This window comes from Taeniopygia guttata, chromosome 13 (assembly GCF_048771995.1).
Source record: "Taeniopygia guttata chromosome 13, bTaeGut7.mat, whole genome shotgun sequence".
Taxonomy (NCBI): domain Eukaryota; kingdom Metazoa; phylum Chordata; class Aves; order Passeriformes; family Estrildidae; genus Taeniopygia; species Taeniopygia guttata.
The window spans coordinates 15388784-15414848 of NC_133038.1; the positions used below are offsets into that span (position 1 = coordinate 15388784).

At 40.6% G+C, this 26065-nt stretch overlaps 1 protein-coding gene across 13 annotated transcripts in view; it reads left to right on the forward strand.

The window, feature by feature from the left end:
- ANKHD1 (ankyrin repeat and KH domain containing 1) overlaps positions 1 to 26065 on the forward strand; it is a 98436-nt gene that overhangs the window by 38245 nt on the left and 34126 nt on the right. For 12 of the 13 annotated variants that reach the window (XM_041718899.2, XM_041718900.2, XM_041718901.2 and 9 more), the window contains exons 6-15: positions 269 to 502; positions 2025 to 2119; positions 4513 to 4750; positions 4966 to 5157; positions 6605 to 6714; positions 13969 to 14056; positions 14648 to 14775; positions 14913 to 15056; positions 15719 to 15821; positions 24169 to 24912. In XM_041718899.2, coding sequence (XP_041574833.1) covers positions 269 to 502; positions 2025 to 2119; positions 4513 to 4750; positions 4966 to 5157; positions 6605 to 6714; positions 13969 to 14056; positions 14648 to 14775; positions 14913 to 15056; positions 15719 to 15821; positions 24169 to 24912 — 2076 coding nt within the window. The remainder of the gene's footprint in view (positions 1 to 268; positions 503 to 2024; positions 2120 to 4512; positions 4751 to 4965; positions 5158 to 6604; positions 6715 to 13968; positions 14057 to 14647; positions 14776 to 14912; positions 15057 to 15718; positions 15822 to 24168; positions 24913 to 26065) is intronic. The other variant, XM_041718910.2, reaches the window with a different exon arrangement.

Genomic DNA, 26065 nt, shown 5'->3' on the forward strand with positions numbered 1-26065 from the left:
CTAATTTTGTGTGCTAAAGTAGGAAACATAACATTCAAACTGAGAAAATCCTGATTTGTAATACTGGTTTGGCATTAAAATTTCCATGTTAGTGGTTATTTGGGGTTTTATATCCACCCTGGAATGATGGGCTGGAGTAACATTGCTGTGAGGTGAAAGGCTGCTGCTGGTGATCTACATGGGTTTGTTGGAGCTGTTAACACTGATCTCCTTCCCTGTGTTTGGAGTGGGTGATGGAAAGGGCTCTCATGCAACCTCTCCTCTGCAGGGAACACAGCTCTCACGTACGCCTGTGCCGGGGGCTTTGTGGACGTGGTGAAGGTGCTACTGAAAGCTGGTGCTAACATAGAAGACCACAATGAGAACGGACATACCCCCCTGATGGAAGCAGCCAGTGCAGGGCATGTCGAAGTTGCAAGAGTATTGCTGGAATATGGTGCAGGAATCAACACTCACTCCAACGAGTTCAAAGAAAGTGCACTTACACTCGCATGCTATAAAGGTATTGTCTCTTGCCTTGTTTTGTATTTTTGTTTAAATTGGTTTGCTTGGATTTATCTGACTAAAACTTTCAGCAATACTTTGAATATCTTCCTAAGAGTTTTGTAAATCTGGGTTTTGGTTTTAAACTCAGTGTCACAAAATGTTCCTCTGTGGTGTAGTGGTATTAAGTCCGTATTTGTGTCCAGATGTGGTGGACATTTGACATGTTGCAGATGAAAACTTGTAACTGGCTATGTCCAAACTTGTGCATTGACACACCAGCATTCTCTCCTTCTACCCACTGCCACATTCCCTGTGTCATTGCCAGTTCCTTCACCAGCTGTCTTTGAATTCTGAAAACATCTCTATTGGTTCTTCAGAAAATGCAAAGTTGGAATGTGTGTTTCTGTAATATCTGATGGGGAGACAATGTCTCCATTATTACTGGTTTCTTTTCCTTCAGTGTAATTTAGGAGAATGCTATGAATTCTTAAGTGTGATGAACTTCTAGGGACTTTTGACCTAATTTCTTTTGCTATTTAAAGCTTCTTTGTAAAGTAACAGTGCAGTGGTAATCCACTGTGCTTCTATGGTTTGATTTCCAACCATTGCTTTTCTACAAATAGAAAATAAGGATGTGGATTGTTGTCATAGTAACTTTAGGCTTTGCCTCTGTGGTTAGGATTGAGGATGCATACTATGTATAACCTGTCTGAGGACTTGCATCTGGATTTGTCATGGATTTCCTACAGCATATGTTAGTTCCTTACAGGCATATGCCAGTAATGATACCTCTGAATGTACTATTGGAGGGTCATTCTTGTTTCTTTTGACCCAGAACCTAATTGTGTCATAGAATGTAAAATCTTGAATGACAGACATGTCCTCTATTATCTTTGACAAGATGGTTGTCAGTTTATGTAAGACTAAGTCTTCCCACAGAGAAGAATGCTCATCAAGAGGCTAAGAACTTAGAAGGGACAATTTCTAAAATGACAGAAACTGTAATAGAGTTTAAATCAAGTTTTGGTAAAGCTCGGTAGAAGCTTCTAAAATTAATGTCAGATAATATGATATAATGTGTGTATCTTAGTTCTCAGAAATATGTCTGTGAGTGTTATTGAACAGCTTGAAGTTAAGTTCAGATCTACATGGACCCATCCCTAAAAGATAATCCCCCCAGTTGTATTCTGTCTTGGAAGTCTTCAATGCTCTGTCACTGTACAGTTCAGTAGGGAATAAGCACAGTTTTGTAGCTTGAAGTCACAAGGAAAGGTTCTTGTGTTAAGTTGAATTAAACAGGTCTGTCTTCATCTCATGGCTGAGCAGTATCTTTGGGAAAGGCTTTCTGAAGGCTGCTGACTTGTTTGCATTGGTATTTTTTAAAGAGCACTTTAAGAAGCCATGTTTGCCAGTTGTAGCTTGTGAAGATTCTAATAGCAAACTGTTAAAATCTGAATTATTTCAGTAAGTGTATTGTCTGTACTACTTGAAGTTGATGATGTGGAATGCTTATTTATTTTGATCTGTTTCATTTGAAGGCCATTTAGATATGGTTCGTTTTTTGCTTGAAGCTGGAGCTGATCAAGAGCACAAAACAGATGAGATGCACACGGCGCTGATGGAGGCCTGCATGGTAAATACCTTTGTTTGTACTGCTCCCTCCTCCGGGAGAGAGGAATGCAGGAGGTGATAAAATAGAGTGAGTCTTGGGTAACAAGCTGTTTGGGGGCTGCAGCTGAATTTGTATGTTGTTATTGTAAAAAAAGTGCTTACAGTAGCTCCCACCAGCTTCTCAGTCTAACTGCTCACAAAGAAAAAATTCCCTAATTTTTGGGGGGTGATGCGTTGTTTTGAATGCTCCCTGTGTGAAGTTTAGGGGTGACTTATCTGCGGTGCAGTGATGTAGTACAAGTCACTAGTTTGGGGTTTTGTTTTGGTTTTTTTTAGTGTGTTTTCCACCTTTGTTTTTATAAATAAGGTCTCTCAGTGTGTCATGGAATGAACCTTCCAAAAGTGCACTGAGCTGGATGATTAATGCATTACAATTGTCTGTTCATCACTGCCGGAAGTGTTTTGCATGGAGAGATGACTTGCTTTCTTCTAGGTTTCTGTAAATGAGGTTGTGAGGTTTCTCTTTTGACCTACCATTTTATTTTGAAAAATAATGTAGTGCTTAGTTCTCTAGCAACTGTCCACATAATTTCAATGCAGCCATTGAAGAAAAACTTCCCTATCCAAGAGCATCAACTCAATAGAGAGTGTCAAAGCATATGTAACCATTTCTGTACAGACCTTGGATGGCCTTTTCTCTCTTCTTCAAGCTGGGGAACTTCTCCGAAGAAAGAACAGGAACCTTGTTTCCATAGGAAGCGCAGCAAAAAGAGGGAAACGGATTTTTCTCCCAGTGGCTTGTAATCATTGGAAGATAGGATGCAGTGTTCCTCCAGTCTGCTGAGAGCTGGAGGATCAAGTGTTCTTTCAGTGCAGTTGTGAGGTGATGATGCAAGTGACCAAGGTCAGGGTGTAACGTGGGGAGCTGTGTCCAGGTCTTCTGATAGTGAGCTGGTAATTGTCTCCTTGAATAACCTTCCCTGTAGAAGAGTCTGGTGCCAGTAAGGAATTCAGGACAGTGGGTGCATACTGTCACCTAAAGGAGATTGCACCATGACTGCAGACTAAAGGTTAATCAACCCCACTGTTCTGTTTAGGTTGGGGTTTTTTGTTTGCTTTTTCTTACTTTCCTGGTGAAACAATTCAAGGGCTGGCTTAATTTGGAGACAGTGAAGCAGCTCACTTCGGGGAGAGAGTTGTGAGGTTTTCAACTCTTTGGTGTTTCAGACCAGGTGTTCTAACATTACAGAGTGTGTATTGACATTTGAAAGCAGCAGAAAGGAGGATGAGCCTTTGAAATCCCAACTCTATAACAAAGAATTTGGTTTTTGTTATCATTTGGCTGCACCCTTGCACAAGGGAGCTGTTCCACCAAATTGTTGTGACTTCCCAGTCTTCATCTCTTTCCATCTAAGGAATGCAGCAGGTACAGGTTGCTGAGATGTCTGGTCTCTGATCACCTCTTCTTTTGTAAGTGCCTTGCAGTTTGTTTTGGTCAGGACAGTGCCACACTTCGGGTAATGTCTCTAATGAGGTGGCTGTTGGCTTTTAGATTTCTCAACCTCTGAGAACAACAGCCTGTGTTTAATGTGCTCCCCTATTGCTGTCCATCTCATGTTACCTACAGCCTGCTTCATGGTCAGCTTAAGCTTTCCCCTTTTGTTGATGTCATGGCTCTCTACCAAACTACACCTTTGGTCAAATGTGGATTTTAGGTACTTGGTCTATTACAAGTAACTGAGAGGTTTAACAATACTTTCTTGAGAAGCTGACAGATACATCTATGTGCTTTTGCCAAGAACTCAGACTGCTCTGGCAATCCTAATTCTCTTATTCTATGGCTTCACCCGAAGGTATTTTTCAGACACCTTTAAGAGTTTTTCCAAATCTTCTCTCCTCCTGTTACCTGCCTTATTGTTACCTACCTCAGTTTCTCTGCAGGTATCTTTTCCAGGGTCTAGAAGTTTCCAATTGGGCTTTTTGGTTTATTGTCTGTAGAAGTCATTAATCAACTACTACTACAAAGAACAAGAAAATTTTTTTTTGTGATGCTTGTTTTGAGGTTTAGTCATGGAGTGGGTTTATTATTTATGGCACTTGTTTGCTATCTCTAGTATGTTGTGTCCCAAAGACTGTGCTGCAAATTAGGTCTTGCACCATGATTCTTTTTTCCTCAAGAAATGGAAACACCAACATATATCTAGTTCTTTTTTCCTCGTGCATTTAAACCTGACTGAGATGGAGGTGGAAACCTAAGTGTTGGTTAGGTCCAAGTATTAATGTAACTGTCATAATTAAACCATGATAAGTAAAAAGACAGGGGTCTTTGTAGGATAATTTTCATGATAGTGGTTGCAAGTAGATCATCAAGTGCCTTGGGTTCTGTCTGACTCCTGGGTTGCCCTTTGCTTGCAGGACGGCCACGTGGAGGTGGCACGGCTGCTGTTGGACAGCGGTGCCCAGGTGAACATGCCCGCGGATTCCTTCGAATCCCCGCTCACTCTGGCAGCTTGTGGCGGGCACGTGGAGCTGGCAGCGCTTCTGATCGAGCGAGGAGCCAACCTGGAGGAGGTGAATGATGAAGGTTATACACCTCTGATGGAAGCTGCCCGGGAAGGCCACGAAGAGATGGTGGCCTTGCTGCTGGCACAAGGTGAGATCCCGTGGCGATGGAGCGCTCAGGACACAGTGTGATCCATGGCCAACAGGTGTCCTGTGTAGATTGCTCTGATGGAGCGTGGAGCTGGCACTGCTCACTGCTGCACCCTCAAAGCAGAGCTCAAACACCCAAACTGCTGTGGGAGTGATGAGCATTCACCTCCCCAGGCAGTGTGTGGCCAGGTCAGTAATGGCTGTTTTGTTTCCTAGGGGCAAATATTAATGCACAGACAGAAGAAACGCAGGAAACAGCCCTGACCCTGGCCTGCTGTGGAGGCTTCTCTGAAGTCGCTGACTTCCTTATTAAGGCAGGAGCTGATATAGAGCTTGGTTGCTCAACACCTTTGATGGAAGCTGCTCAAGAGGGTCATCTTGAACTGGTGAAATACTTGTTGGCAGCAGGTATGTGTTCAGAGCAGGTGATTAAGCCCACAGATACTATGGACTTGATGTGTTTTGTATGATTTGGAAGATGCCTGGGCTTTTGATAATGGCAGTGTTGTAACAATAAACAATATCCTCGGACTACTTAGCAAGAAAGAAAAAGCATGTTGCACCTCAGTATTGTTTGATACTGTTAACAGAGGAAAGAGCCTCCTGGAGCAGGTGATCCTGTTCCATATCTAGAAAGCATTCACATTCCTTAGAAACATTGTTTCCAGCTATCTGCATCTAGAACAAAATTTTAATACAGATAATACTTGGTTTTGCTTGCTACTCCAGCTTTGACTAAGCCTGGTTATCTGCATTCAGTCTCCCTGAATAACCAGTTCTTTAGGAATGGTGTCCTGGGAAGTAGTGTGCAAGACACATTCTGGAATGTGCTGAATTTCTTTGATGAATGAGCTTTACTGCTACATCATACGGTAGTAAAAATTAAATTTTCCTGGAGTTTGGGGTAAAATGATGCTTCAATGTTCATCTTTCAGTTTATAAAGCTGGTAGAGTCTAAAGTGTTCCGCCCAAAATAATAAAGAAAAAGGAGCTGTATTTGGGATATCTTCCTTGTTGTGCAAGGTGATTTATTTGTATGCTCTAAGAATAAGCATAAAATGGCTGTATTTGTAATTTTAGAAAGTAAAGCTCCCTGCTCGTCGAGGGACAGTAACAACTGTGCCACTTGGTGCAGTGACACCAGCATGTGACACCTGTCACCAGCTCTCTTGGAACGCTCTCTGCCTGCACTTCACTGCTGATAGTTTAGAAAGTTGATTAAGGAGCCTTGTTTTGGCATCAGGGAGTCTCTAATTATACCTCACACTTTAAAAATAAGAAAATGGCTAATCACATTGGCATTTCTTTTTTTAAGAATAATGTGCTATCTATCAAGAGTCATGTGTAGTTTTCAGAGAGCGGGTCTATATGAAGCTAGACAAATTATTTCAACAAAATAGTTTTAAAGCAAATGATTTTAAAGAGCAGGAAAGAAGGAAAATTTGTGGAAGTCTAAGTGTTTGTTGTATTAATACTAATTCAGTGATGTGCATTTTGTCTGGTTTCCCTTGGCATACATCTCTGAGTCAAATGGACAGTCTGCAAAACTGTCTGGATTCCCTTTTACTTGATGTAGCAACTGAAATCCTTCTTGCTGTAGAGGCACTGTAGGAATAAGCAAGGATATAGGTTTAACTGCTTAGGTTGTCAGTCATGCTTTTTCCAAGCCTTGCCTTACCTCCTCTCCTTGGCGTATTTTCTCTATGAGAGCAATTTTTGCCATAAGAGCAATGCTCTTGGACTGTGGAAGCTGTTGGTCAGTAGGATATATCTGTTGTCAGAGATTTTTATGTTTATCTGATGTGAAATACTTGATAAGGACACGTCCAATATGAAAAAAATGTTGTGTTTGTAGGAGCTAATGTTCATGCCACTACAGCAACGGGAGATACAGCTTTGACCTACGCCTGTGAAAATGGACACACAGATGTGGCAGATGTGTTGCTTCAGGCTGGTGCTGATCTGGTAAGGCTTCTGCTGCATCTTGTGGGCAGAGTGCTTTGGTTTCAAACTGTAAGGCCAAGCCTTTGTGCTTAGAGAGCAGAGTGATGAGCTTAGGAATAGAGATTCATATATGGCTCTGAAAAGAGGCATGAAAGAAGCTTTTATTAAAGCCTGCATATTCTGTTTGGTCTACAAAATTAAAGTTCTTATGGGTAATCTGCTCTGAATTTAAAATATTTTAGTAGTAGGAACTCCTTCTATATGTCAGTGTTGGTCTCTGAACACTTTTAGTTTCTTAACTTGTGCAAACTACTACACAAAACCCCAAACAAAGCAATGTCTTTTAAATGATCAGCATAATCTGATCTCTTTTCTTTCTTCTAACTCTTGGGTTTAGCACATTGCTTTCCCCATGTTCATTTTCTGTAATGTAAACTAAGTTGCTGGGAGACCCAAAACTGCTCTTTATCAGCTACAGGGATATAACATTTGACTTATAATTAATTAAAACAATTGATACTTCTAAAGGTGTTTAGGAGCCTTATGTCAAACAAGTCTCAAGCAGGAAAAATGGCTATTTTCATTGCCTAGGGAGAGTATTCTCCTTTTTTTCCCCTCTACGTACTCACTGCTCTATGTTTTATTTTGCTTGGGGGGTGTGTTGGGGTCTTGGTTGAATATTCTGAAATTTTTGTTCCTTCTAAAAAACCAAGAATGCCAGAAAAATCTATCATTGAACCTGATAAATCAGCATGCTAATGAAGTTACTTAAATTTCAGTCATTAATGAAGTTTTTGTGGGTTTTATTTAGAAATATAAATAAACTAATGCTGTAATTGGGAATAATATTTCCAGTTTTCTTTGAGACTTTTTTTTTTTAGGGCTTATTAATTTTTCTTCAGTAATGTCAGTAATGTTCTGCTTAATTTTTTCTTATCAGGGAGGAAAATCATATTATTGGGGGGGGGGGGGGGGGTTATGGGATTTTAGCAGGGATACTGGATGGGATGGTCTTGGAAAGTTCTGTCCAACCAAGATGATTCTGTGATTGTTTCATGAAAAGTGATTCTAGTCCCCACAGAGTTTTGTCTGAATTGAGAGTGACCATCACCCACTGTATCTCAGCACAAACAGGTGTTGGTCTGGTGAGTGGCAGCAGGAACTGATGCTTCTCAGGGACTGATCCTCTGCCCTAGATATCAAATATGTCATTCAGTTCAGGAACCAGTGGAGATCTTGAGAGCTCTGTCACATTTATTAAGCAATGTGGCTTTGTTAGCACTAGGAGAATTTAAAAAAAAAAAAATATGGCTGGGATGAACTTTCTTCACTTAGTGTTAATTTTTCCTTAAAGCTCTGCAGTGACAAGTAGTGCTAGAAATGAGCAGTGTTAGAGTGCTCATCTGTCTGCTGGAGAGCTGCTCAGTCCTCTGTGGATTTGTCTCCTTTCAGTGGATTTGTCTCCTTGTGACTAATTGTTCATGACGTCTGGCATGTTAACAATTCTTCTGTGCTTTTCTTCTGTGCCCTTCTTTGAGGGATCTTTTCCATGCCCTTACAGAGTTAGCCTGTCAAAATCTGTAGCAAAACTAGCTGGCAGGCCTGCACCTTTTCTTGTTAATGTATGTATTTTGAAATCAGCTCGCTTTTGCCAAATATATGAATGACTGAATCTGAGGCACATCTGAAGCCTTCAGCCTGTGATCCCATCTGTGCCATAGTTACATTCTAGTTCTCCCATCCCTTTCAGGAGCAGGGACTTCCAGAGTCTCAGCTTGAGCTGCTACACTGGATCGAATGTAAATTTTACTTGTTTGCAACTTTTATGGGGACAGAAGACCTAGTTTAGATGTTGTGATCTGTGTGAGTAAAAGTTTGGAGATTGGAACTCTGAAATACAAATTGATAAAAGCATTTTTTAAAAGCAGAAATATGGTTTAGTAACTTCAGGAAAAATATCCAGCACTTCAGTAATACATCTATTTACCAGTGTGGCAAGGATTGTCTAATGTCAAAGGTGAAAGGATAATTTTTCCTAGAGGATTTTTTTTCTTTCCTATTTCTTCTTTGTGTCTTTCCCAGCAGTTACCTTTATCTCAAGGGTTGTGTAAGGTAAGACATGGGAGGTACATAAATGTTCTCACAGGAACCAGGTTAAGGACTGTAAATCTCACAATAAGTATTTGTGGTATTTAATGAGAGGTGATATCCTGCTTTTAAGTTGCTTACCTTTCAGTAAACTAAAAGGACCATTTTTAATGCCTAATCCCTCTTGATGTAGAATCACACCTGGATTAAAGGAGATTCTGGTGTCCCTTTTGAAGGCAGCTCTGCTCCTGACAAGGTGGTTGCACCTTTGTCTGTTTCAGTGTAGCTGCAAACAGAAGAGAGATGTTCTTTTTTGGACAGTGAGATCAACTCAGCTTTTCTCAGCTGGGAAATACAAAAATGATTTTTAAATTGGGATTTTTTTTAACCTGGACCCTCTTGCATCTGTACATGAGGCTGTGCTACATAGGAGTTGTCTAGTGATGGAATTTACCTTTCTCCTACAAGATATATGGGAGTTTTTATGCAGTAATTAAGAAATAGAAGAGAACCCATGAGGACAGTTTCATCCTTGTATTTTTCTCATTTTACACTGTCAGGGTCTCCCCAAAATTCTTCAGTTGTTAAGATTCCACATCTTGCTTTGCTTGGAAGACTAAAACTGGCTACCTGGTATCCACATAATTCTAATTGCAAAAAAACCCCAAACATGCCTAATACCCCTTAATTCTTCTATGACACAATGCTTTTGCAGACATGTTTCTGTCATGGCAGGGATCATTGTTTTGCCTTCAGGTGATAGCATCCCTCACACTAACGTGGCTCCTAAATTAAAAACTCCCTTTCCTTGATGTGTGTGACAGACTGTGGGTTTATGCATTGTGTATGAGGCACCATTTAAACATCTACAAAAGCAGCCAGTCTTCTGGAATTTGAATTCAGAAACTCTGGAGGTTGCTCTGTTGCTGTTACAGTGAGGAATCCAAAGTGCTGTTATGTTTTTCCTTACTGATTTTTGAACCATCAGGGAAAAGTCAGGGATCTCTGGCTTTTTTTAGACTTGGCCTTTAGTTTTGTGTAGATAAAGCATGGTAGGACAAGTGAATCTCATTTTTGTAGTCAACACTTCTTTGGCCATTGTTAACTCTGGATGGTGCAAAATGCAATGAAATTCTTTGTTTTGCCAGTAGTGAACAAAAATCCATCTTGTCTGTGACAAAGATGCTGTGTCTGACCTTTGTGCTCTCTTTGTGGATCTGAATGGCTCCTGGTAACAGTCTGAACTCATGAGAGCTTCATTACTTGGTCCTACCATTGTTCTTGCCTGACTCATGACAACAAACCTGTTTTCAGCTGGTGGATCTCATCCAATTTAAGTTCATGCTCCAGGTCTTCATGACCAGGAATATATGTTTGTAGAGCAGGAGCTGTGAGTTCTTTCTCCTTCTGCACGACAAGCAGGAGGACTTTAAGAAGACAATTTTTGAGGGCATGGAGCCAGGCAGGCGTCAGGTGAGGTTGGCCTTTGATGCTTGTAAGCTGCAGCCTCAGGATACATGCTAAGGACAAGACATCAGTCTCTTCAAAGATCTAGAGACTCACTGTGCAGACTAGATGGGGCTTGTTCTTGTTCTATATTTTCCCTTCTGTTGGGTTTTCTAAAATTTGCTTTAAAAAATAATATCCCAACCTTCCCAAATGCAGCAGGTTATCTCCTTGATAGCAGCCCTCTTAAATCTCTCTCCTCTAAGGTCTTCCATTTTTTGGTGCTTTCTTTAAACTAGAGGCCTAATTGAGTTTTCAGGAAGATTATTTGGGGCAGGTAGGTTGGTGACTGCTGGAATAGGAGTTCAGTCTTGAAAATCAGCAAAGTTTTAGGGACTGTATTTTTTTTGCATCAAAACCTTTCTCTAGATCATTTTGTTCAGAATAATATTTAGATTTCTGTTAAATATTCACTGTTGTCATGGATGAGGGAGGCTTGTTAAAGAACTGAAAAGTTGGAGCTTTACTTTGAAAATACAGATTTTCTTCGTGAATGTTTAAATAATATGCAACATTGAGGAAAAAAAATCGAAATAACTATCCTAGTGATTAATGTATGAATGTCCTGGTGATTAATATATGAATGTTCTGGTGATTAATATATGAATATTTGTGAACCAAGGAGAATTGTCTGTGGGGAAAGCCCTTATGTAGCTGATCTTGCCCAAACCAGAAAACTCAAAAGGAGAACTAAAAAATACCAATGATTGTCATAAGACGCTCCTGATGACTCTGCTCTTGGAAGTATTGATTTGTCTAGAAAGGAAATAATTATTGCTGATTGGAATCTCATCTCCTTCTTGAGTCCAAGTAGAAAAGGTGCAGACAATGTAAATAAACTCCTGCCGGAATTGGGTAACACTGTCACCTTCCCCTCCCTTCCTGTCTGGTACCCAAAGCCACAGAAAATTCTTCTCAGGTGTTCTTTCTATCCCAGCTAAATCAGCAGGAGAGCACATCGCCAGGGGTTTAGACAATGGCTTTCCAAATGTGGCAGAGCTGTTCTCCTTTCTTCCTCCTCCTGATTGTACTAATTACCACATTCCTCAGGGCTGGAGCAGTGACAAGAGGGGCGCCCTACAGTGCAGAGCAGCAAGGGGATTGTGTTTGGGGACAATTTACTGGGTTTAGCTATTACAAAATAAACATAGGTATGCACTTCATATAAATAAAAGGGAAAAGCATATTGTAAAGGTAATGGGATGTTTTGGGACAACTTTCAATTTCTCTGTCCTGATTTTGATCATTTAATACATCTGAAAAAAAGAGATAGCTGTAGATATATATATACATAGATGGAATCTTTGAAATTTATGTTTATTGTAGATAAAAAGGCTGTGAGGAGACAAAGGCATTGCAGTGTCTCAGCTTCTTATTTTGGCTTGTCCTAGATGTCTTCCCACTTGATGCTGTTTGATAGCCATTATTAGGACTATAGAGAGTGCTGAAGTCAGAATTAATTTAATCTTGAAATAATGCATGCGTTTCTATCTTCCACTGTGAAAAATACCATCAAAATGCCATAAGTTTTGAAGATCTACAGCAGGTGGGCACCCAAATGGTTTCGTTTGGCTGGACTGATGGTGTGCATGGTGCTACAAGGATTGGAAGTGGTGTAGTAGCTGAGGATCAAGTTCTGCCTGCTTGAGGAAGTGACAGTTGGTTAAACTGGGCAGAATCGCTGCATTGCATTTAAATGAGGAAGCCTCCTGGCGTCCGTGTTTGAGACTTCCAACAGTGAAGTCTGTTAGGAAGGCAGAATGTTGCAAATAATTATTCCTAACTGCCAGTTATCTGCTACATCTCAGTGCAATACAGGATGCTTTTCACTACCTTGAATATAGCTAAGGTTACCTAGAATAAAGTTTGCATCTTGCCATCTTTGCATTCAGTAAGGGTTTTAAACTGGGTGTGAAATAGTTCAGCAGCAGTGTCCAGGTCCTGCTCAGAGCAGAGTGGTGGTCAGGAATTCTTTGCACCAACAGGCTGCCTTGGGAGTGATGTGCTGGTGGAACCAGAGGCTTGCTGTACTTAAAGCACACAGCACCTTCTGGCTTTTTAGGCTCTTGGCAGTGGCTGAGGAAGGAAAAACTATGCCAAATACCAGAGTAAGCATCAGGACTTAAGGGCATGCCATTAATTCTTACAATCATACGGCCACATGTTAACATTATTAGCTTTACATGTCCTGTAAATGTTTTTGCCATGCAGACAGTCCAGAAGCAGGTATTTATTGAGATCTAAGCAGTCACTGCCCTGCAAAGAGAATCTATTAAATTTAAAAAAAAAAAAAAAGTTACTTCAGCATTAAGTCTGTAAGGTTTGCTGTTCCTGTGTGTGCTTGTGTGTTTTACTGCTGAATATGCCATTAAATCAGAGCTCTAATGTGGGATTTAGTCATGTGTTAAAGCAGTGGTGGGCAGTAACACAGAGCTTTTGTGAAGGCTGAGGAGCAGAGCAGGAGAGGGGCAATGTAACCTCTTAGAGTGAAGGATGGGCTTGGGTTGGGGGCCAGTCTCCAACAGAAGATCCAGTCAAGTTGTTTCTTCTTTAAGTGTTTCTTCTTTAACTAACTTAACATGCAGCTTGCTGCTAAGGCAAGCCATATGTCAAAGGACATATGCAGAGTTTTCAGGAATACAGAAATTATGAAGGAAGGAATTGAGTTGTTCTGTCGAATCTCTTCTTGTCTGATTGTATTTGTAAGTAGCCATGTCATCCATTGTCAGTATTAAATGTTAACTTTCACTATCAGGTATATATGCAATTACAAAGTGAAGAGTGAATTTAGAGCTTGGCTTCCCAGGTGATTAAAAACCAAACATTTCTGGTATATTATTGATCAGACTGAATGTTATTTAAATGGGATAATATTGAATATAGAGAGCACGTACAAACACTCCCAGGAAGATTATGTTCTCTCCCCTTGTTCTTTGGGAGGGTTAATATCATTGCTCAGCATTCTTTGTGGTATTGATCATGTCTACATAGCAGGCACATTGTCTAGCTCTGTAACTGCTCTAATATGGTTGTATTTAACCACATATTTCCAGTATTCAAAAACTTTTTAAATTAAAAAATTGTTCTTGATGCTCATTCCCTTTTTGTTGGTTTGTATCATCCTTTTCTCAGCTTTCTGCTTTATTCTCCAATCCTCTTAGAGACTTCTTGTGAGCTGCAGTGATTTGTCTCGTTTTTATTTCTGATCCTCTTCAGAATGTTTTATAAACGTTGTGTGCACTCAAGGCATTTCTGCAGTTTTGAGGTCTGGCAGCACATGGCCGCTCTCTGAACTGTGTCACCACAGTTCGTGGTTATTGTGAACTTCCTGATGTTGGGTGATACTTGTGTTAAATCTTCCACCCTTTCTGAGGAGGAAGCAAAGTCTTAACTGTTCTCATGTGTGTTACTCATTTGAGCACTAAAAATGAAAAGGGGGTTGTAAATTTGGAAGCTTTGTGGTGTGATACCGGTATGGGTGTGGTCCTAATCCTTTGTAACACTGTGATTTAGTATTTTAGGTTACATGAAAATTGACACCAGTCAGTTTACATTTATTACTGGCTGCTTGTGAGATAGATCTACTCAGATGGGTAATTCTGGTCCCATCAAAACATAGTTCAGAAGCTGAAACAGTGATACGATTTTTGCCCATTTATACATCTGTTATTTCTTCTCTAGGAGCATGAATCTGAAGGTGGGAGAACCCCACTAATGAAGGCTGCACGAGCTGGTCACTTATGCACCGTGCAATTCCTTATTAGCAAAGGTAAATGCTAGTTTACATAACTAATTTAAATAATTGTGATCCATATTTAAAATTATTCTGGTTATATGTATAGGAGCTATTGTCAAACCCCTAAGGGTTTTTTGAATTTCATGTAGTTCATGATAGAATGAATTACAAAATATTTTTCTAGTTACTCTTCTTACTCTGTTATATAGATTAGATTTGAAGTACAGCAGATATTTCAGTTTTTTAAAGAAAGCACTTCCTCCTTCGGAAAAGCACATCAAGTACTGTCTGAAACAGTAGCAACTGCACCACATAGTGATGCTGCTCAAAGCTCAGAGAGAACATTTGGAATTGTGCTTCATACACCATGTGTTCCCTCACTTAACACTTACAAGCCCACTGTGGCTGTTGCAACTGTCTTGTCTTTACAAGGTGAGGAGGAGGATGTGTGGAAGCCAATCAGTTAGTCAAAATCCTTTTTGCTCTTTCCCTAGAAGTGTGTAGGAAGTAATTTGACTACAAGAGTAAAGTTTGTCTCTGTTCCACAAAATACTGTACTTGTTGATACTTTCTTTTGGAAAGAATTTCTTTGTGGTTAATTCTAAGCTCATCTCTTACTCACAGGTGCCAATGTGAACAGGGCTACAGCCAACAATGATCACACAGTGGTGTCCCTGGCCTGTGCTGGAGGTCACCTGGCGGTGGTTGAGCTTCTCCTGGCTCATGGGGCAGATCCTACTCATCGGCTCAAGGTATTCTCTAGCAGCTGTCCTGTTTCATAGGTTCTGAAAGAAGTAGTAAATTTAAGTGATATAATTATTACATGGGGATGCTATACCGGGGAGCAAAACTCACCTTCTGGCTTTTTGTTTCCAAAATCTCACTTCAGGATGGCTCAACAATGCTCATTGAAGCTGCCAAGGGAGGACACACAAATGTTGTTTCTTACTTGCTGGATTACCCAAACAATGTTCTGTCGGTTCCTGCAGCAGACTTGTCCCAGCTCACACCTCCATCTCAGGATCAGTCTCAGGTAAGGAGGTTTTTTTTAAACAGCACCATCGGTGTTGGGAAGAAATACTTGCATAGTAATTAATTTTAAAATGAACATAGGCAGTGGAAGAAATTAAAAAAAACATGCTCACATGAGAATGATAGAGAGCAAGAGAATTGGTTGGTGCTACCTGCAGAGACTTGAGTATCACATAAGCTTTCTTCCCATTTCTGCTCCCTGGACAGGATAGTCCCAAACCTAGGATTTCAAAAGGATGTTGTTTTCTTTCCTGCATTTGCTCAGTATTTTGGTTTAACAGTTCTAAGCCTTGTGGTTGTACCCCTCACATGGTGTTAGTGATTCTGTTTGTTACATAAAAGAAAATACATTGTGTAAATAGAGGATTCTGCAGTCTGAAGAGGTAACTCCAGGGGAGTTAGCTGATTAAAAATCTAAAGGAATTAACAGTTTTCCAGCCAACACAGCCTGGCATCTTGCACAGAGTAGCACAGTTAACTTTGACATATTGTCCTCAGCAAAAAAGCCAGGTTCAGCTCATACCAAGAGGTAGCATACAATACACAACTGGGGAAGAGAGAACAGGAGTAGGCTGTAGTTCTGAACCTGTGCATCAACACTTGAAGAGCTGATCTGCCAGAAGGTGTTTTTTCCTGAGCGTGTGTCTGTGCCTTTGTTTCAAGGTCCCCCGTGTCCCGGTGCATACGCTCGCTATGGTTGTACCTCCCCAGGAGCCTGACAGGACCCCTCAAGAGAACTCCCCACCTCTCCTGGGAGTGGTGAAAGGTCAGTATGTAACCACTCAGAGAATATATGTGGTTTGGAAATTGATAGACTGGGAACCATTTTATTACAGCTTATGCATAGTGTAGTCCATTCCATCAGTTCTTGAACACCTCTAATGAAGTGTAACTTAAAACTATGTTATATAGTTTGTAGTTTTTCCCTTATTTTCTTGCATTCTACAGATTAGGAACACTGGTTGTTCTAACCTTATTGTGCTTATTCTAATTTATTAGAATTATGCTTACTCAAGTTTTTTTTGTGGAAGAAAATGCCACTGGTAACTGCTCTAGTGCAGACAGATAAAAAAGTTCATGTACTTTAGGTGTGGTGTTCACTTTTGAATATTGTACATTGGTCTTCTAGAATAGTTGCAGCTATTATCCATGAACTTGATGCACCGACTTTTTTCTGTTCCATCAGTAGCAATACAAACATATTGGCACTGTAAAATACCAGTGCAGATCTACTTACAGGAGAGTTTTTCTTGTATTAGTAATAGTTCTCTTGTGAGTAATCGTAACATCAGGGTTTTTACTTTGAACATGGTCAAACTGATTGGTTAAAACTCCTTGCAGTTACTAAATTGCAATTAGGGAGTTTTTTTTCCAGCTGTGGATTCTGTAATAAAATCTTCATATCTGCTAAGTCAGCTCAGAAGGAGAATCAGAGTCTCAAGTGCAAAGTTACAAACTGCAGCTTCTAATGATTTACAGTTTTGGATGGGGATCTTAAGCATTACAGTACCCAAGCTCTGTTACCTAGATCTGCTGAAATCCTTTGTTTGAGGAAGCAATGAGCACTTCCAGAGCAAACAAACAAACATAAACCCCTTAGGGGCACAAAGAAAGAGAGAAAAACGTTATGTACCTGATGGTGTCTGAATGTGCAGCTGTGCCCCTCTCCATGCATATGCCACGTGTGTGACCTCTCTGATGCACTTGGTGTCTCATTTCCTAGGATGTGCAACACTTGATATTTTGGATTTCAGAAAAACGAATACTAAACAAATGAAAGGAATATACAACTTCTGGTTCAAATAACCCACCAAAAAGCTATATATCAGCATGTGTGCCCTTCCAGTTCAATGCCTGTTAGCACTGTGGAGTGGGAGTGTTCTGGGAGCACATTTTGTGGTGCATAGGAATCAGTAAGGGATTAGTTAATGCTGAGTCAGAAGACAGAACTTAAAAGCTAAAAGTTTCATTTTATTTAATCCAATTATGAAAAGCAAATAGTTGACTGTAGTTTAGAAACAGCTCTCATTGCAAACACCTTATTGCCAATGTCAGCACATCCTTAGGTGTGTTTTTTGCAGTACTGTGATGTTGGGGCTGGCACAGGGAGATCTCATTGTTCACAGGGGCTCAGGACATGCTTCATGCGTGTCAGCAAAACTCATCTGTGCTGTGTCGTAGGAGATGCAGCAATCCCAAATGTGTCATCGGGCTGATGAAGCATTCCAAAAACTCTGTGCCAAGCTTTTGTGTCTCTCAGATCTTTAGGGGGAAAATGGTATTTTTAAACGCTGTGTGCTCCTTGCAGTGCAGAGTCAGTGTGCTGTGCTTGACTGCCATTTGTGACTGGTTACACACATGTGGCTTTAATTCACCAGACTTCCATCACTAAACTTCTTGGAAAAGGAGGGGCAAAACAGAGGGTGGTTTGAGGTGTTTGTTATTTCCAAGGCAGCAGAGCAGTCAAGTTCTTGCATAACAAAATTGTTTATCTAGGGCAGAACACTTACTCGCCTGCAATTAGAAGTAGCCCCTGAGTTTCTGTATAAACTGTGAACTACTGGGAGGCAGAAGAGCAGTACCTTGTCTCCTTAAACTTAGCACAGTAAGATTTTTTTGTGGACCTGTATGAGTTTTGCAAGAAATGCAATAGTGACACTTTGTTTTCTGAAGAGTTCTTGGCAAGTCAAATGTAAAACTTGAGCACATTTAAGTGTTCCTATTGCAATTCAGATATGACGTGACATTTTCAAGAGGAATTTATGGTCTAATTTTTAATTTTTTAATTATTATTCTTCTTCAGTAAAGCATGGAGGCACATAGGATCATTACCATTTGAATAATTACTTAGCAAATTATTTAATATCAGTGTTTAGCTACTGAAAAGAGAAACATTTCAGAGGCAATATTGAATCTAGAGAGGCTTAGATAAAAGTGACAAACCAAGATGACAACTTGGAAAGAACTGAAGAAAAATAAGGTGAAAAAAGGAGCAGAATTAGTCATGTGATTGACCAGACCTCAGCTCCTACTTGCTTAGGAAGAATTGTTCTCAGTGCACTACATTTAGCATGTTGTGTCCATGTAAAAGAAATTCCAGTTCAGCTCTTTTTGCTTCCATGGGGAGAGGCAGGAGATCCTTCCTTGGTGGATTCTGCCCTTGCTGAACAGGGGCAGGATTGCTCAGCAGCAGCTGTGGTATAGCAGCTCAGCCCAAGGAGCTTTTTGGGCACGAAACCCAAATGTGCTGTTTTTACAGAGGGTGTATCCAGTGCAGGGCTGTGCTGCAGCTCCAGGCACAGCACCTGCTTCCCTGGGAGAGGGACTTGGAGCCCAGCCCAGGGAACAGTCCAAAGGAATGCTGCTGGATTTCTTCAATATACCATCTATTGATAATCCCCTCTGTTTTGTAAATGCAAGTGAATGGTTCCTGCAGAGGCTTGTGCAGTGTGCAGGGCTGGAACACAGAGCACACTCTAGATCATCATCAAAAATGCTGGGACAACAGGGGATGCTCAGGGAGCCTGTGGAAAGCAGCAGGTTTGTTTTCTTAGTCAAAATATTTTTATAACATCAGCTGTTTTTAAACAAGTCAAAGTTCAAAGCAGTCTGGTTTTGGAGAAGGAGGTATCAGGTTTTCAGTAATTTTTTCTCCAGATTTGTTTTACTTCATACTTTGAAATTGTACTTACCAATGAACTAATTGGCCTAAAATGAGTACTTAAAACCTGTCAACATGCTGTCATTAGACTTTTCTAGTCTCATTTTTAAGTGGGCAGTAACTTGCAGTCGTTCTCATTCGAGGTGCAGGGCTTTTTTAGAATTACACAAGCCAAATAGACTTATTCATGTGAAAGCTGCCCACATTTGCCTTTGATCCCTGTGAAGGAGACCAGAGTTCCCCTAAGGTTGAGTGGTACTTTTGGAATCTCTAAGCTTTCTCAGCTAGATATTCAATATATGGTATTTCCTAGATCCCTATGCTAAATCTAACAATCTGATGGTGTGGAGAAGGGAAAGAAAAACTCTATGTAACTTCAATAGATACAAATTCAATACATTTTATTTTTAATCCGATATCTGACTTCTATGCCTAATACTGAGTTATATATCTCAGCAGAGCTCTCATGCATTGTGTGATGTAATAAAAATAGGAGCCAGGTTAACAGTAAAACTAGGAAGTTATATGACTTTCATGGAAGCAAAAGCATTAGTAAGGCAAATTGATATTCCTGCTTTTCCAGCTTTTACATTCTGATTTTTACCAGATTTTTCTACTGCATAGTCCCAGCTGCCTGCTCATTGTTAGTGTGCTTCTACATCTTCTGATCCACCCTTCCCATTTCCTCCTGGAAACTTCCTGTCTGGGTCAGGAGCCAGCCCAGGTATCTGGGATGAGTTCCCAAGGGAGATTTCACCATCCATGCCTCCTGACTTCTGAACTTTACTAATACTTTCTCTGTAGACTTAAAGCCATTTTCTGGAAATCCTCAGCAGTGCAGGCAGGTGATTTGACACCCAGACACATGTAGGTCCCCAGGAGCACAAATGTGTAACAATCTTTTCACAGTAGTTTGTGAAATTCTGCTCCTTTGAAGCTTCAGTCACCTGCTTGCCACCAACTAATTCAATTATATCTTAGCAATTTTCCAGTTACATACCATGAGCCCACCAGAGGAAACTTGGGAAGAAGACTTAAGGTTAGAAAGTAACTCAGATTTTTGAATGGCTGAAAATTGAGTTCAGCTTGACTTGGTTTCAGCTGCGTAGCCTTTGCCTGTCGGATAGCATTGCATCTATTCCCTGCAATTTTCCATAGAAACAGCTGCAGGAGTGATAAAGACTGGCAAAATTGCTCCATGGTTCCAGGAGGGATACTGTGAACAAACTCAAACTCATCATTCAGCCTTCTACCAATTAACCTCTTCTTTATAAAGAAGAATTCAGTATGTATGAAAAACCATGTAGCAGATTAATTTTCTTGGGAAGTGTAAGCTTATTTTTTTTTCCAAATTAGCAAGATTATGTAATATTGTACTTTGCATTTGTGTGTGTATGGAGCAACTGATTGTTCCTCCAGATCCCTAGAGAAGGGTTTGTTTCTGATACAAATAATAGTTAAACACAGAATTTTCATGAAAATTCAGTATTGAGTTCATTTTATTCATGTTGATGAGACTGGTGAGTTTTAATTGCAGGCTGCAAATTGAACTCTCAATTTCTGAGTGAAATCAGATTAACGAAAAGAAACCTCAAGTGCAAGAACAAGGGACAAGCAATTCTGTTACAGAGCACACAAATGGCTCGGTGATTCATACAGATTTATATAACAGGGTCTCCAGCAGAGAAGATGTATTTGAATGTACAAATGTGTATCACACAGCTGACTTTTTTCTTACTGACATTTTTTTATGCTGGAGACAATCTTTTGGACTTTACAGTTTGGATTTTGATCCACTTTTTTTTCATTTGATAATGACAATAGAATATAAAGTGTAATACAACTGAAAGGCATATAAGTTAGTTCTTTCCTGGGAGAAGTGACATGCTATGGATTATAAATCAGAGCTAGAAGAGCAACTTCCTTGAGAATCATAACCACTCATGAGGAAATATGGTATCAGACTTGTTTGTTGGCAGCAACTATATAAATATTGAATGTGTTCTAAGCAAATTGAAATTAGAATAATTCAGTTTCTTGAGAAAGCCACCTGAGGACTACAGAACTGAAGGGTATTTTTCCAGGTTCTTGCTCACAGTGTTTAGGGACTTTAAATGTTAATTGCAGCCAGAAGCATCAGAACTGGTCATGGTGTCCTCTGCTCAAGAGACCAGGAATTATGCCTATGAGAGGCTCATTGGGGTGAGGGGGTTCTTGCAGCTGTGGTCTGTGGGAGATGATATAAATGTATGGGAGAAGTACAGGAAATTGCCATAGGAAACACCTGACACTTCCTCAGAGAAGTGGAGATCAGAGAAGTGGATGGGAAGCGGTGTTTGGGCAGAATAGGTCTTACCCTGAGTCATAAATGATGGTCACAAACCTGGCTGAAGATCTCTGCATGCTTTGCAGGAGTTGTGGTGAAGGCTGTGTTGGGCAGGGTAGGGACCAGAACTTGTGGAAATGCAAATAAAAGATCAATTGGTGATCTTGTTCACAAAATAATTGGGGAATCAGTCCCTTCTTTCCTCTGTGGCTTTCCTAGCATGCCCAGAACCACTCTGGGTTTGCTGATCAATTTTTTTCCTATAACCATGGTACTGGGTGGCAGGTGGTATCTGTATGGCAACATCTGGATTTCAGTCATCTTCAGTCTAAATAACTTTCATGTTAAACAAGTCTTAAAACTGATGAAATTAGTTGCTTTAGAGGCCAGATTGACAGCTTAATGTTGCTAGGTGTAATTTTGGGAGTAGATTGTGTAGATGACCGATGCTGCCCCCAACAGATAGATGTACAAAATATTTTTTTTTAAAAGGTTGACATGATGATGATCTGGCCTGTGATTAGATTTTTAAGTCTTACTGAATTTATGTATTTCAAAAGTGGAAGTGTAAAGTGTGTGTTCATAATTATGTACTAAAATGGACACAGTATTTTTCAGGATTTTGTAATATAGAGGAGATTTGGATAAACCAAGAAATGCTATTTTTTTGTACATTCAATATCTGCATATTTAAAGCTACCAATAGTGTAGCTTCTCCACCTGACTGTTGTGGTGAACATGTCGGGTTTAGCAAATCTTTCTTCCTACCCCTCATCCTCTTCCAATAGCTCCAGTTACAGGTTGCAACAGTTTTCTGGTATAGAAAGGGTGATCTGAAAAGTGGCCCTGCTATCTAATTAGCAGCTGATTAATGCAAATTTCTATACATTTTCTGGAACTTGAGAGCCCAGCTGTTCTCCTGACACCAGTCTTCAGAAACTGTCCCATCTTTCCACGGTGATTCCCAGTTCATTCAGAGCTTCTGTCAGAGCCCAGCCCTGGCTTATCAGCCCAGCCCAGTTCCAAGGTGGGGTTGTGCTTCTGCTCTTCTTCTTGTGTTCCCAGAAAAGCTTTCCCATGACAGGCTTGTTTTCTCCCCCGCTCATACTTAATTCAGAGGGACAGCATTGATACTGTATTGTTTGGGAGGCTCTTTGAACTGCAGCTTTTCTTTCCTACGGTGATAAAAGGTATCCAGAGCTGCTGGGGTGTGGGAATGGGAATGATAAACACAGGACCTTTAGGGGTGGCATTAAGCAGAGTAGGGCAGAGGGTTCTCACCTCAGCTGAAGGCAGGGTTCATTTGCAGTTTGGTTACTGTAGCAATGGAGAACAGCTTCAGCTATATAGACAAGCCTTTCAGAGATTTTTGATGAGTGCAAATGTATTTCTCAAGAGTGGTCTCAAAAACGTGTAAACTGTGCTTGTTAAAATTAAAGGATAACCCCTGAGTGCACGACAAAGCCAAAGGGGCCATGGGTTAGAGCAGGCTTCAGCTGAAGAGCCACCAGCCAGCAGAGAGCCAGGGATTGCTGAACTTCCCCCAAATTCCTTATTATCTGCTGAAAAACTGGCTGGGGACTCACTCATGGTTCAGAGGCAAAGTAACATCAGTGGTGGGGAGAGGTGCTCAGCTGGAACTACTGACCTGCCCAGAGTATGGAGCTGCAGAAGGAGCATCCTGAAGGGTGACTCCAGGGGCTGTGGGACTCTGGGCTGTTTCCTGGGATTAGTATGATTCTTATTGTTTCTCATATAATTAGATATGGTTTGCTTTCCCAGGAATCTGCTGAAGGTATGCAGTACAGAGTTGGTCCAATTCTATTTTCATATTTGTTCTTTCTCTTTATAAGAGAAAAATCTCATGTTTGTTTTGTTTTACATTTAGTTCCTCCGAAAAATATTCATTCCAAAGTGAGGTCTATGTGACTCTTGTCCTGACAGCAATGCAAAGTGAAGTTATTTGTGAATTAGTGTAAAATAAATCTGTGTTTCAGGAAACTTAATCCTTCCAGGGCTGGTGACTGATCCATGGTTTAATTCTTGCATCCACTTTCACTTAACTATGTAATATTTAGGTAACTTTATTTAACCATGGCTCAAACTATTCATCATTTTAGTTCCCCTATCAATGATTAATTATGTGAGTCTGCTTTGTAAAACTTCAAGTCTTCTTTTTTTTTTTTTCTTTGAAGGCTCCATGTATCAGTGTTTGGGTAAAGCAAATGAGTATTAGTGCAGAAAATTATTTGATCAGGCTAAAACCGTTCTCATTTGTAATTAAAGTTCTGACACTGAAGTAATAATTAAAATTTCAGCACTTAGTACATTCCTTTTAGTGAGATGTGACTAGAGTTTCTCAGATGTGGCTTTTGGGAAAGCAGCCGTGGGTTGCATGAGGGCAGTCACTAATTGGGGCAGGGCTGCCCAGGTTTGGTGGGCCTTGGTGATAACTATTTTTAAAGTCTTTATAATGAACAGAATTGTTCATTTGTTACTGGAAGGAGAAGTGAGCAAGTTGTTAGTTTGGTCCCAGAATTTTTAAAAAGGTACTAAAAATTCACACTCCACTTGAAAGCTCTAAGTTTGCAGTGGCAGATTCTGCTTGCAATATGAAGGTGAATGCTACAATGTTTGGAGAAATCCTAATTCAAAATATCATCTTACTGTCAGGTTAGTCTGCTCTCAGCCATAGAGTCTTTCTGCTCCTAACCTTGCTGTTGGAAGTCAGCCTCTGGAAAATACTCCTACTTTAAGCTCTGCACACACAGAAGAACTTTGGGAACTCAGTAGATCATGTAAATTGCCTTGATGTTCTTGCTGATTCCCTTTCCCAAGTGCATTGTCACCTATGTCAGAAATTGTCAAGGTTCCTTGTAAGATTAAAGTAGCTGTGCTCAAATGTCCTCATAGGAGGAACGATATTGAAAATTCCATCTATCTGCTTTGTCCTTTCTTGTCTTAACATGGAGTGTAGGGTTTACCTTTCTGTGCTTTGACAGATGTGCAGTGTTAGTTGTAAAGATTTTTTTTATTTTTTTTATTATTATTATTTTTGGTGGGTGAGAGGGGAGGTTTGGGGTATCTTCAGCATGGCATTTTTTCAAACATTTTTCATGTGCTTAGGTGCATCCAAGCAGAAGTCAAGTTCCCTGCAGGTAGCAGATAAGGACCTACTGCCACCTTTTCACCCATACCAGCCTTTGGAATGCATAGTAGAAGAGACTGAAGGCAAGCTGAATGAACTTGGACAGAGAATTAGTGCTATTGAAAAAGCACAACTTAAGTCATTGGAATTAATTCAAGGTGAACCTTTAAATAAAGATAAGATTGAAGAACTTAAAAAGAACAGAGAAGAACAAGTCCAGAAGAAGAAGAAAATATTGAAGGAGCTGCAGAAGGTGGAAAGGCAGTTGCAGATGAAAACACAACAGCAGTTTACCAAAGAATATTTGGAGACCAAAGGTCAGACAGACACACCACCTGCCCTGCAGCAGCAGTGCTCACTTACAGGGGTCTTCCCAGAAGTGGAAGCTGATAAGGGTCTGCCAGAGGATAACTTTTCAGGGTTACCTCAGGTTGACACAATCTTGTCTAAAGATGATGAGCAACACCAGTCTCCACCAGCTGCTGAACAAATAGAGTTTGTCCCCATCCAGCCTTTGCCAGCACCGCAATGTAATTTTTCTGGTAACTTAGGTTATAATGGGACAGAGTCTCTTGAACTTCAGAAAGCATTAGGGAATCAGCAGAATGTAGGACAGCAGCAGCAAATTGCTGGGCAGGGGCTCTTAGTTCAAGAACCAGACGGATTAATGGTTGCCACTCCAGCACAGACGCTTACCGACACTCTTGATGACCTAATAGCAGGTGGGTTAAGAAATATACCTATTTTTGCATTAATTTGTGTGCTCAGTTTCCCTCTCTCTCCTTCCCTCCAAATACGTCTTGGGGTTTTCCAGTTTGGGAATACTTGCTTAAGAATAAAGTTCCTGATTAGTGCTATTAATCCTAACAGTGACTTCCAATTCTAACATGATACTTTTAAATATCTTTTTTTCCAAAGTGCAAAACTTCCTGTACTGGACACCTGTTTTAGCCCTTTTGGCCTCATCTTTTTCTGTGCTTCTTTAAAAAGCCTCATCATGGGTAATTAGTTGTGCCCATTAGGAAACCCAAAAGCATGACAGAATTATATCTTCTGTAGAATTTTCTGTGCAGCTTATCAGTGACTTTCTTCAATGTGGTAGCCATCTCTAGCAAGAGCCAAATTGTTGTCACTTTTATGGACAAACACATCCCTGTCCTTGCTGCTGGAGCTTAAGCACAGCCTGGAATCCGCACACAACTGCTCCGTTCTGTGATGGCTTGTGTTTGCAGAATCCCTGCTAAACCCTGGGTGTTGTGCAGGAATATCTGCTGGTTAGATGTTCCACATGGCAAAAAACGTGTCCTGTTAGCTGGATGAAAAGCAAAAACCCCAACATCCTTCACGTCTTGGTACGGTGTGAAGAATGGGAATGCCCACACATCGGGTTGTGTGAGTGCCTTTGTGCAGGAACAGGGTGACTTCATTTCCTGGACTTGACTAGGATTGAGATTTGCTGCTGGAGGTATGTAGGATAACAGCCAGTGTTGTTTGGTCTGTAGTTTTTTTTTTTAAATTCAGTGTTTTTCAACTTTTCTTTGTACCTTGTGCCTGTACCCCTGCCCATTATTTTCCTGTCTGTCTCCCCCTGCCCCTTCCATTTCGTAGTCACTGCCGTGTCCTCTGATGTCAAGGCTGTAGAAGTGTGCAGTGAGATCTTTGGCCAGCCATTCCTGGGAGCCTTTGGAATGGTAATTGCATCAAGCTCATGCAAGTCAAAAGTACTTGTGACTTTGCAACCTCCTGTGGAACCCAGAGTTGGTGGAGTAGTGGGGTGGTTGTACCAGTTCCTGTCCTCTCCTCGCTGTAATTCCAGTTGTTTTATACAGCAGCAGTTTTAGTTCCTCCTGTTCTGGCATGGTGAGCCTCCCTCCC